Source organism: Rhopalosiphum padi, chromosome 3 (assembly GCF_020882245.1).
Source record: "Rhopalosiphum padi isolate XX-2018 chromosome 3, ASM2088224v1, whole genome shotgun sequence".
Taxonomy (NCBI): Eukaryota; Metazoa; Arthropoda; class Insecta; order Hemiptera; family Aphididae; genus Rhopalosiphum; species Rhopalosiphum padi.
In genome coordinates, this window is record NC_083599.1 from 66347935 (window position 1) to 66361476 (window position 13542).

Genomic DNA, 13542 nt, shown 5'->3' on the forward strand with positions numbered 1-13542 from the left:
AATTTAAAACTAAAACATATTGCATGGTCTACCAGCTGTGTTTATTTTCAGAATTAACATTAGTTAATTCATCGCTTTTGTAACAATAGTTTATAATGATATATTTAATTCCTTAAAAAATCGTTAAATAACTGGACTAATAGATATAATTAAGTTACTTCAACAAACTAACGTGTTCAATCAAATTTAAATTATATTATTATAAAAACAATAGTAAATAATCAAACTTAAAAATTCATACTTTTTATTATACAACATACAACAAACGAGAAAAAATAATGTAAAAAAATAAACTATTTAATTTGTTTGCGTCTTGCTTTTAGTACGTACGAATATATTATATAAAAATATTCACTTTGACTGGTTTATAATTAGATTATCGTTCCAATACGAACCGATCGTCACCCGTATTCGTAAAAAATATATCATATATTATGTATGTATTGTGCGTGTAGTGTGTACGCCGTGCGATCGAACGACCCACGACTGATTATTAATAATTTTTACGAATTAGTAAAAAAAACAAAATAATGAAATATGTTTTCTATGGTTTGTACTTAGATAATATACAGGGTGATTTTTTTATCGAAGAACACTCATTATTTAAAAAGTATTCAAGTTTTTCAATTTTTTTTTTTTCAAACTTAAAATGGGTATGATATTTTTCTTCCATGATAGTGATATAATCCGTTTTTTTTCCAGTGATATAAACCGTTTTTTTTTTACTGTCTGGTTTTCATAACATTTATTATCATAAACATATAGAAGATTGTGTAACCTATATGATAACACGAAGCAATAAAGAAGTGATAATAATGTGACCATTCAATTATGTTTTTACATAGTTAGTGTAAATATGTGTTTTAATTTTAAATGTATTTATATAAAGGCTAAACTGTTATTTCCTAAAACTAGGACACCCATCAGAATTTCAGGTTTTCAGGTAACACTACAGATTTCACTTAAATAATAAATAAATTATAAAATATTAATTCGAATTGTTTTCAGGTAACAGCTAGTAGTAGTGGTTTGGAAAATGTTGTGCCATTAGATGACAATTATAGTGATGACAGTAATAATACATGCTTGAATATAAGTAGTTCAAGTACCGTGTCTACCTCTGATGTATTAAAACAAGTAAATTTTACTAATTATATTGCTCAATTTAATCAGTAGGATTTATTAAATATTATATTTTAAAGTAATAATATCGCTATTGCAAGATTATTGATAGATTTATTAATACAAATATTGGATATACATTTTTTATTGCAAGATTTTTCAGATATTAAATTGCTATTGATTTTCTGGATGTTAAATAATTATTCTTATTTTAGACCACTTTTAGTCACGTCTTCACGGTAATGTAGATATATAAATTTGAATTATGCCAGTATTTTGATAATTATTCAAAGACTTAAACAATTTCTTTGTAAACAACGTTATCAACTTTTTCTGGATCGGGGGCAAAAATATACAAATTAAATTTGGATGTCACACGTGACAGAGTGACGTATAGTTGACCGTGAGAAAAACATTGATCGCTTAGGTCAATTCCAGCAACGTTAAGTATTTGTTCCTGTGCTTTATTTATAGTCATTGCAAATGCTAATTTAACGGGAAATTGAATACGTTTAAAATTAAAAGGTAATTCTTAGGGTATAATTGGTATTCTTGGTATTAAAACAGTTTTTCTATTACCACAGCCTGTTAATATTATGCACTCGAGTAATGAACTTCTCAATTTTTTGATTTGTAGTCTTGTACCGTTGCAAAGTGTGGGTGGGCTCAAATTTCTCATTAAAATAAAAGGTGCCCCTATTTTTAAAATCAGTGAATGTGGTGGGACTCCAGAAGGCGTTAAAGAGTTAAAAAATTCAGTTGGGAAATGGACTGCATCCTCTTTTTCTAAAACTGTATCAACTGAATAGTACATTTGTGATTAAGCGTCAAACCTAGATAGAATCAAATCAATTAATTGTCGACTTGCTAATTTGTTGGTGACAAAATAGCCCTTTCTTGAAACCATTTCAATGATTTAGAAGATATATTTTGAATGTTCGGGTACACGTTTTGAATCAATTTTGTTATAGTGGGTACTGAATTACAGAAACTTTTAATATTTATTTTATCATTCGTTGCTTGAAATTCGCCTTTGCCTATTAAAAGTAAATCTTTGACAAAATGTATATTATCTTGATCTGTAAATAGCACTCTCATATTAGTTTTAAGTTCTAATATTTTTATATAAGGCCATAAGTAGGATCTTTTCAAAGACGCCGGGATAAACTCCGAAACTACTAATTTGTATTATTAAAATATTAATACGAATATTGGATATACATGTTGTTGGTGTACGTGTGATACACCGCCGATATCAAACACAATACCATGGAAACCCATGGCCCGCACAATGTATACAATAATATATATATAGGTATACAATTTACACGTTTATTTTAATTAATAATAACTAATTATTTATTAACTTAATCGGACTAATTTTTTGCCTTAAACCTTCTCTGTGATGTCATCTTTAATTTTAAAAAAATTGCACGACGATTGAATAAGTAGTTTCGGAGTTTATCCCGAACAAAAAAAAGCGACTTCAATTTATATAGTAGTATAGATATAGATTATTTCTAATTGTTTTCAGGTAACAGCTAGTAACAGTGATTTGAAAGGTGTTGTGCAATTAGATGACAACCACAGTGATGACAGTAATATGCATTTGAATCAGGATAGTTCAAGTACCATGCCCTACCTCTGATGTTTCTACACAAGTACATTTTATTAATTATTTATATTATTTAAATCATTCAAATTTAAAATTTGATGAAATTAAAAATTTATTTATTTTTTTTTTTTATTTTTTTATTTTTATAGAAATATATAAGTTCTTCTTGTTTGATAGCTAGTAAACCCTCAACAAATGATTCTCCTGGTCGATTATTTTTAAAGCGAGGAATAACTCACTTTTCAACTGCAATGCAGGCAAAAAGCAAAAGAGTTAAAATGTTACGACAAACGGTTAGAAGACAGAAGCAAAAAATTAAAAGTCTTACAAGCATAATTGAACAGTTAAAGAATGAAGATTTATTGAATGAAGATGCTAGTGATGTTCTTCTTGAAAGTTTTGGTAAGCACTAAGATCTAATTACAAATTTGAAAAAAAAAAATTTAGGCTTAAGTGTTAAAAGAAAGTATAGTCCGCTTGTTCGTCAGTTTGCCTTATCTTTACACTTTTATTCTTCAAGGGCTTATGAATTTGTAAGAAAAGAATTTAATACAGTATTAACTCATCGTCGAACACTAAGTAAATGGTATGCTCACATAGATGCAAATCCTGGCTTCACAAAAGAATCATTAAAAATGCTTTCTCTAAACAAATAAACTATAATCATCCTATAATCTGCAGCTTAATGATGGACAAAATGTCCATACGCCAGCACATAGAGTATGATGGCAATAGTTACTATGGGCGTGTAGATCTTGGCAATAATCTAAATACTGATAGTTTAGAAAAAGCTAAAGAATGTTTGGTTTTTATGGTGGTGTCAGTAAACGAAAACTGGAAAATTCCAATTGGCTATTTTTTAACTTCTGGATTAAATAGTTCACAAAAATTTGAACTAGTTCGCCACGCTTTAGATTTATTGTTGGAAACTAATGTTATTATTACAAGCTTAACGTATTATGGATTTTCAACAAATTTATCAATGTCTAAACTTTTAGGTTGTAATTTTGATGTGGATAATTTAAATACTAAATTAACAGCTTGCTCTAAAAATAATGCTAATGCAAAAGTTGTAGTTTTATTGGATGCTGCTCACATGATGAAGCTTATCAGAAATGCTTTTGGCGAATAAAAGTTATTTAAAGATATGGATGATCAGTTGATTGACTTTAGCTATATTTATCAATTATTTATACTACAGGAACAGGAAGGGTATCATTTGGCTAACAAACTGAGAAAAAAACACATTTTTTTTAAGCAAAAAATGAAGGTGAAGCTTGCAACTCAATTATTAAGTCGTTCAATAGTTGACGCATTAAAGTTTTGTAAATATAACTTAAACCTCCCTGCATTTGTTGGAGTTAATGCTACTGTGAAATTCATAGAAATATTTAATGATGTGTTTGATATTTTAAATACAAGAAGTATTAAATGTATTGGGAAAAAAAAGCTGTGTCGAGACAATTTTTTAGATATTTATGATTTTACCTCAAAATTTACTGAGTACATTAAAGGACTGTGTATAAAAAATAGTAATTTGTTTGAATTCATTGTTGGATCTATATAAAACTTTAATACTTCCAGAAAAATTATATTTTATAAGAACGTACAAACTTAGCCAAGACCATTTAGAGCTATTATTTGGAAGTATTAAATCTCAAGGTGGCCATAATAATCCGACAGCAAAACAATTTCGTTCAGGATACAGAAAACAAGTTATTCATAGCACTAGTATTCTACAGTTCAATACGGGAAATTGTATTCCACTTGATGATGTTGAAATTCTACACTATTCGAGTAAGGATCCAATTAAAGTTATAAATGAAAGCTCAGTTAACATCAATTATGACCCACTTTTCGAGGAAGAAAATGACAAAACCGTAGACAAATTTATAAATGATCATAATTATGTAGTCACTACTAAGGAAACTTTCACGCTAAGTCATTTTTCTAAAGAAATTATTATTTATATTGCTAGATTTGTTACCCATAAATTAAGCTTTACCTTACATTGTGAAGCATGTGTATCTGCTTTGTTTACCCTTGATAAAGAAGACTTCATGAATTCCTTAATTACTCTCAAGAACAGATATGGTAATAACGGTAGACTCTGTTATCTCAGTGAAGATGTAATAACTGTATGCTATGAAACGGGAAATGTTTTGAAGTCTTTTGATTATAAAAATAAATCTGTAAATAAATTACTAATTCAATCAAAAGTATTAAGTAGGTTCATAGGTAATCCCATTATATTTAATTCATTCAAATGTCATAATACAGACAGCCAAAATGTATTAGTTGATCATATTTCTCTTTTGATTAAATCTATAACCATTACGTATTGTAAACTAAAAATAAAATATAGCATACAATCACAGAATGAAAAGCCATCTCTAAGAAGTTGGTATAATAAATTAACTTTGTTTAAAGGGCAATAAATATTTTTATTAATTATAAATGTTCAATTCAAAAATGTTGTTAATTTATTTATAATGAACCTACTTTTAGATTGGTACCTATCTGAGTTATAAGAAGCAAAAAAAAATATTTCTGACAAGCTCTAGGGAATAAACATAAGTACATAATGAAACCTTTAACCTATGACTAAAACACTATATTAGATAGTTTCTTGAGTTCATAAAAAAAAAACCATTTTAATATAAGTAAGTAATAAATAATGATTTAAGTTTTGAACTTTCTAACAATTTTTAATACAAAAACTATTGTCTGGTGAACAGATCTGGACGTATACATTATTATTATTATTATTTTTCTTTAATGGTCACACTGCCGTGTGTCATTTTGAGCATCAAAAAAATTATCAAACGTCCTCTCTATATTACTCTATGCTTGGTAACAGTTATAAGATTATAACTTATAACTTATCGGCTAATAAATATCACAGCTGATCTCAATATAGTAATATAGTATAAATATCTGTGATAAATATTAAATACATAACTGTCACATTGTTTAAATATTGTTAACATTTACATTTTACAATTGTATTCACTATTCACTATTCCTCATGTTATATTAGTTTTTTTTACTAATTATTTAGACGAAGAAGTGACTAAGTGAGAGTGACGTGCGTAGCGAACATGGATTTAAAAAATGTAAGATACCTTGTATATTCTCTTCAAGAATTTTTAACACAAAGATTTTCTATTGATAAAAATTTACTGTCAATTATAAAACCATTTGTTGTACTATCTTCTGTAGCATGCATCAAAGATATTCATAATTTAATTGGAGCAGACATAGATTTAAAAGAACCTTCATTGGAGTATGATGAATTGATATCAATGGAAAATATATCTGAATTACGAAAAATGAACCTTATTAAACTAGTAAAAGTATTATGTGGCTCAAAACATTTTCCAAATGTTTGTACAATGTTGGCAAGAGTGGCAGCTGCTAAACCTCATAGTGCTGATGTTGAACGTTTGATAAGTGCCAGCAACTTATTAAAATCACCATTACGCTCAACTATGAATATTGAGTCAGAAAACTTGAGCTTATATATAAATTATAATATGCCACCATTATACGGTTGGGATCCTAGGGACACAGTTTACCATTGGATATCTAAAAAGAAACATCGAGTCCTCAAAAGAAGAAAAGGAAAGGAACAAAGTTATTTTGGTGGAGTTTTCCTTGAAGCATTTGGTAAAAATAAATTTATCGATAGTGACGATAGTGGCGAAGACACTGAAGATAAAAAAAAAAAATTAATCTGTTATTATTATTAATAAATTATAATAAATAAAGTAATGTATAAAGTGTTAACACGTGCAGTCAATGTATAGCTTGGTAAATAGTGATTGTTTAGCGAGCAACAAATTTACTTAATCTGCATATACAAAAATATTAAAATGTTGGGCAGTTCTAAAATTTTCTTAGCGCAAGCTCTGCTTATCAGTTATCTAACCCAGGGGTCGGCAACCCGCGGCCCCAGCAATTTTTGATGGCCCGCACATGGTAGTTAATTTTTGTGTTTTATTTTTGTACAATAAAATTTTTCATATAATTTTCAATATTATTTTTTATAATAATATTGAAAAATTTTTAAAATAATTATTTTTTCTTTATAAATAAAATCTAATCTAACCGTTATTAGTTAAGAGGACGCCACACCCGTCTTTTTGCATCAAAAATAATGCATTCGTATTTCAAATGCTACGAAGTAAATAATGGTCGTAGACCCATAAGTAATACACTGTTTAAAAGGTGACAGTTTTTACTATGTTTTGTTGGAATCAGATATTTAAAATATAATTTATTTTCTAAAATACAAGCAAATTCGTTTTTATAAAACGATATTTTGTTATGCTGTTACGCTCGCTTGTTAATGCAAATTCCAGAAATCGGTTTCCAACAAAACATAGAAAAAATTATAGCCTTTCTAACAGTATATTTTTTATGAGTCTACGATCATTGAAGACTTCGTAGCATTTGAAGTACGTAGAAGGGTTTCCATTGTTTCCAAAAAAAATGTATAATTCCTTACACCGTCCACTGGCGCACCTAGCGGCTGCTTCATTGCAGTGAATTCTAGCGGCGGCGGCGCTGCCCCACTCTATGACACAACCAGACCAGTCCGTTCTGTGTAGTGTGTACTAATAAAAATAGCACTGCCGCCTGCCGGAATATAAATTAGCGATAACGTCGTCTACTCGTCTCTACGATCCCGTATTGGGTCGAGCAATAATAATAATAATAATAATATAATATACCTAATTATTTATTATTATAATTTGGTTTTGGACTCCTGCGTCTGAGTATCTGTGGTAACTCTATGTCTATACGCCCGGTGGTTTGCGTTGAATTATGAAAATACGTATACATAATACATACTACATCTACAATAATACAATTAAATTTTCGTTGTATGGGTTATAAAAATTATACAGTATACACATAGAGATCTATGGTATCACCATCAGTTATATCTGTCTTATATACGACAAATTCTAAGAATCGTCTACTACTAATATAATATATAAATTATAATATTTTGAATCAAAATAGTTTTGTTAGACTGCGGGCGCTGCGCCGGGGGGAACACTTAATCCAGACTTCAGTAATCAATTTACTATTTAATTTCAATCGGTCATCAGCGTTTATTAGCTATATCCGAAAATTATTACTTATTTGATTTTTGTGCATTTAATAAAAATGGATGACCGTCGGAATGACAAAAAGAAGCGTCTAGCACCGTCGAGATGTACAAGTATAAAAAAAAAAAATTTAGGTAGACTTAATAATTTTAAGAAAAAAACAGTGACATGGTAAGTATAATTATTTAATTATCATATTTTAGTACAGTTGAAATACGTAGGTATACTTTAAACAGGGAAGCGGAACCTAGCACATCATCGATTCACTTATTAGGAACTGATGAAATAGGATCTTTACCATCGTTATCGTTTATGCAAGTTAAAATAGATTAACTACATATATTTTTATTTAAAAAAATAAAAAACCATAACGTTTTATTATTTTATCTATAGAGAACCGATGCTAACTAGTACGCCAAAATTCGATTCTATGACACATTGCCCTAAAACGTCTTCATTGGATACAGAAATAGGAAGTAGTTTAGTAAACGGTATACCCTTTCATGTGTCTGGTGTCGAAAATCATCAATTATCTGTAGATTTGTCATCTGATGCTGATACAGTGATTTCTAAGTATATAAAATTTATGTTGTGTACTGTGTAGACTGTAGAGTGTGCACTATTGTCACTATTTACCTTTAATCAATTTATAAATATAAAATAACATAATATTATTTATTAAATTAAATGATTATTATATTAATATTTTTTTTACCTATAGAGAACCTATTAGATCTTCATTAGATATTACAGAAACAGGAAATAGTTTAATGTTCGGTGTACCCTTATGTAATGTGACTGATGTTGAAAATCATGAATTATGTGTAGATTCGTCATCTGATGCCGATACAGTGATTTCTAAGTATATTAAATTTATGTTATGTACACTATCATCACTATATTTTATAATAAATAAAAAAATATATAATATTATTTACTAAATTTATATTTTCTTTTTATTTATTATTAACGTAACAACGTATAATTAATTAATTACGTAGAATTATATTAATTATTTTATAGCACTCTTGAAGGCAGAAGAATAGTAGACATATCTCACTTATTCGATCAAATTAAAAACACCGTTCACGATTCAGCATTTGGCTGTACTTTTATAGATATGCAATTTCAGTCGGAATGTAGAAGAGGATATAAATCGGTTTTTATATTTAAATGTAAAATGTGTTGTAAAAGTAGTTCAATTACTACGGAAAAAGATGTACCAGAAAATAATTACTTACCAATAAATAAAGCGGTAGTTAGTGGAAGTTTATCTATTGGTATGTAAAGAAAAGCAATAAATAATAATCTGTAGAGTGACATTTTTAAATTATTTAAATATTATTACAAGGGTAAAGAACTTTTAGTATTTGTATTTTTGTTTTGCCAATCACAAAAAAGCAAAGTATGAAACAAATGTGTTTCATGCTTTCACAAAGCTATTTTTGAAATTTTATTTTGTATTTTTTTTTTTTTTTTTTTATTTTATATTTCGAATTATTTTTGATTTTAGGGCGTATTTCTTTCATTTTATACTATTAGATGCATATTTTAAAAAGTTTATAATTTTATCAATATTTTTGGTTACGGGACTTATTGATTCGGGGACATTTTGATCCGCTGGGGACAATTTAGTCCTTTTGAATCCGTTTTCTACAAAACATCAAAGCTTAACTGCAAATATTTATTGTTTAGTATTTGGAACGTAGTACATAGTATTTGAATAATTTTACTAAAATTTAAAAAAAAAAATAGGGATTGGATTTACTCAATTAAATGAACTTTCGGCTTCCCTCGAAATACCTTGCCTCTCAGCTACTTCTTTTTCAAAATATCAAGTAAAAGTTGGAAATGCTGTTCAGGATACAGCATGGGATGAAATGATTAAAGCTGGGAACGAAGAGAGACAATTAGCTTTAGAATGCGGAAATACTGACGTTGATGGTACACCAATGTGCACTGTAGTTGCGGATGGCCAGTGGTCTAAACGCAGCTACAAAACTAAGTACGATGCATTATCAGGAGCGGTAAGATAATAACCATAATTTGTGCAATGATATGTAGGAATAATATATTATACAAAATTCAATTTTAGGCTACAATAATTGGGTACAAAACTGGTAAAGTTTTATTTGTCGGCATTAAAAATCGGTACTGTGCAGTGTGCCAGAGATCGAAATCTCTAAGCCAAGAAATTCCAAAACATAATTGTTTTCTTAATTGGAAACAAGCGTCCACTGCAATGGAGGCCGGTGGTATAGTGGAAGGTTTTTCAAAAAGCGTTGAAATGCATGGACTCAAATTTAATAAGCTTATTGGTAATATTATATATTATTTTAACTTACCATGTAATGAATTACAATTATTTTCCTAAGCTTTTGAATTCTGAGCTTAGCAATTGGTTTTCCAATTATATATGTGTTTTTATTTATAATTATTATTACTAGTTTATGTGTGGAGGGCAGACCATCAAAATAAGTTGCTATTAATTTTATAAATATTCGGGAAAAATAAAATAAACAAGAAAATTTATGCAAAACCCGTTTTTGATATAAATTAACAATATTTTAAAATATATAAGAGACAGTTTTTTTATTTGTGAGTAAAAAAGCTTGAAAATGCGTTATTCTGCAAGGTTTGCTGTAACTCAAAAGTGAAAAACTGTTTGTACTTGACATTTTTACTAAATGTTAATATTAGCTTTATATATATAATATATATACAATATACACGATAAAGTTTTCAAAATATTTCGATTTTTTTTTTATCTAGACAGTCTAGATAAGCGTTTAGAGTTCAAATTAATAATTATTAAAAACTAAGTCAAAATCGCAAACATTTTTACAAACGTATAGGCTCAGTCTCCGCTCAGAAATCGTTTTTGATTTTATACAATAAGTATGGTTTAGTTTTAGTATACTGACATTTTAAACAATATTCTTATGATTTTTGTAATAGGGGACGGAGACAGTAGTGTTGTGAAACGACTAAATGAGATTTTACCATATGGCCCTAGATTCATGATACAAAAGATCGAGTGTCGAAATCACTTGCTGCGCAATTATATAAGTAAACTTAAAATGCTGGCTACAAAAACTGAATATCCAGTAACAATACGAAAGTTTATCGTGACTAATATCCTAAGATTTCGATCTGATGTTACTAAAGCAATTAGTTATCAAAAAGATATATTGGATAAATCAAAGAATCAAAAAATTGCAGGTAATTCGTATATAATATAGTTGTGTGCGTTTTAAAATTAATCATACTAACGTTATAAAAATGTTTTCAGATCTTAAAAACGATTTGAAGAATGCACCTTATCATAGATTTGGACAGCACCAAGAATGTAATTCTTATTTTTGTAAAGGGTCAAAAATAGGTGAAATCAACATGATACCAGAAGCATTACGATGTGGTATTTTACTAGAAATAGACAAAATTACATCTCGTTTAGTAAATAATAGCTCCAGCTTAATTGAAGATCTAGATAACAATATATGCGAGCAATTTAACTCAATTATCAATAAATACGTGGGTGGAAAAAGAATAAATTTTTCGCAAAGTAATAATTATTCGACCAGAATAAAAGCAGCTATTATTTCCTTTAATTCTAAAGCATATTTAAGCACAATCCATAAGAAAATTATGAATTTTAGTCCAGGTAATTAACCAATAACCATATATATACATTCTTTTATGCTATTGTACCTATTTATGTGAAAGTATTTAAATTTAAATGCATTATAAATAAACATATTTTATATTATTTATCATTCAATAATAACTATTTTATTTTAGATTCTGAAATCTGAAGGAATGATGAATGTATTGATTTTAAATGATTTGTGTTTTTTTTTTTATTATTTTTATTTTATTTTACATTTACATTACGGGACGAACCCTTTAAAACATTACAATATACAATAAATATTAATTTGTTTTATGGAAACGAGGCTCGATTTTAGAAGGAGAATGAAGAGTCAGTGTTATAATTTTTATTTTTCGTCTGACGCCTGACGGCACATTTTTGAGCGGTAAAACTGTAAAAGTGCTTCGATTTTTAGACTTTTCTCTACAGTAACTTTATGATACTATATAGTATACCTATGATAATATAAATAATATTATGATAACTACATGCAATATTTTTGGGAAAAAATTGATTAACCATATGCCATATTATGCAATCGCCAAACCGTCCTAATTGAAAAATAAATTACTTTTAATAAAATAAAATATATAACAATATTTAATTTAAATATAATATATACTAGACTGACAAATCATCTCCGTTCATAATCGTTTTTCGTATACAATGATACCTATCATTTCATTAAAATTTAATACACACATTATAGTGACCTATATACTCCATTTTATTTTGGTTTTATGATAACACTTTGGAGAGTAAAATAAATTGTACACAATTTAATATTTATTATACAAAACACTAATTATAGTCTTCATACTTATATATATTTGTATTACATAAATTTTAGGAACAATTGGTAAAAAGTTCATGAAAAATACTGATCGAATAAGACTAAATACTATAAACCGACGGAAATTGTACAATAGTAAAAAAATCCATAGGAAGAAAATGGTTAGTGCCCGATCAAAAGGTCCTGACAGTCATTATGGGTTAGCTGAACCTCTAATGGATACTTTAGATGAAGATGAACTACGAAAAAAGAAAAATTCATTTATTCAATATCTACATACAGTTGACTTAAAAAAAATTGAAATCGATACGAGGGATCAAAACTTGAATCCCAATTGGTTTCAAGAACGAAAAATTAGGTTGACAGCTTCACGATTTGGTGAAATTTGCAAAATGCGACCAAACACCAGCTGCAAGACCAAAGTCCATAACATACTGTATAAGCCTCCTGTTACATCTAAACAAATGAGTTATGGGCATAATATGGAACATGAAGCTAGAAAAAAACTAGAGGAGATCATTAAGCTGGACGTTCAATTAAGCGGGCTTGTTATAGATACTAATTTTCCATATTTAGCAGCAAGTCCAGGTTATTTTTTGTTATTAAAAATGTCGTAAATTAATTAAGTATTCATTTAGTACCGATAAAAATTACACATTTACCTATATAATTAATAATAATATCAATAATGAATAACATTATATTATAATATTTTTCATTTGTTTGTTTTAGATGGTTTGGTTGGGGATCATGCTATTGTAGAAATAAAATGCCCATACACAGCAAAAGATAGCGAAAACAGTGTTGATGCCGTAAATAATAAACTTGTAAGCTATATCTATGTGTTTTAATTATAGTACTATACTATTATATTTATACATATAAAATCGTGTAAATATTTATATGTAATATGTATCATAAGAATGAACCCTTTTTTATTTAGTTGTCATATTGTAATATAACACAAGAAAATAAACTTCAGTTAAAAAATGATCATCAGTATTATTATCAAGTTATGGGTCAACTTCATATAACACGTAGAAATGTATGTTATTTTGTTGTTTACGCCAAAAAATGGATAAGTGTGGAACATATTTATTACGACAAAACATTTTGGGAAGAAAAAATGATCAAAAAGTTAAATTTGTAAGGAATTTCAAATTTTATCGAGTTAAATGTATTTGTATCATGAAAAAATTATAAATGTATGTTTTTAGGTTTTACACTGAATGTATTTTAC

General features: G+C 28.0%; 2 protein-coding genes across 2 annotated transcripts; both read left to right on the forward strand.

Annotated features, from left to right (window-relative positions):
• The first annotated feature begins 5965 nt into the window (after positions 1 to 5965).
• LOC132924009 (uncharacterized) lies at positions 5966 to 6506 on the forward strand. Its single transcript, XM_060988064.1, is given in 2 exon segments — positions 5966 to 6466; positions 6469 to 6506. Coding segments are annotated over 2 exon segments (462 nt in total). The 5' UTR covers positions 5966 to 6042.
• Positions 6507 to 7915: 1409 nt separating this feature from the next.
• LOC132925446 (uncharacterized) lies at positions 7916 to 13452 on the forward strand. Its single transcript, XM_060989843.1, has 12 exons — positions 7916 to 7970; positions 8066 to 8171; positions 8251 to 8430; positions 8579 to 8708; positions 8870 to 9137; positions 9613 to 9884; positions 9953 to 10175; positions 10816 to 11079; positions 11150 to 11521; positions 12360 to 12890; positions 13035 to 13114; positions 13246 to 13452. Exons 1-12 carry the CDS (start codon positions 7916 to 7918, stop codon positions 13450 to 13452), a joined length of 2688 nt encoding a protein of 895 aa, XP_060845826.1.
• Positions 13453 to 13542: the final 90 nt, after the last annotated feature.

Excerpts from the sequence above, each read along its gene's own strand:
- LOC132925446 (XM_060989843.1), top strand. The coding sequence starts at position 7,916 with ATGGATGACCGTCGGAATGACAAAAAGAAGCGTCTAGCACCGTCGAGA. Across the intron at positions 8,709-8,869 it reads CGTCATCTGATGCCGATACA|TTATTTTATAGCACTCTTGA; the intron begins GTGATTTCTAAG and ends GAATTATATTAA. Across the intron at positions 13,115-13,245 it reads GCGAAAACAGTGTTGATGCC|TTGTCATATTGTAATATAAC; the intron begins GTAAATAATAAA and ends TTTTTTATTTAG.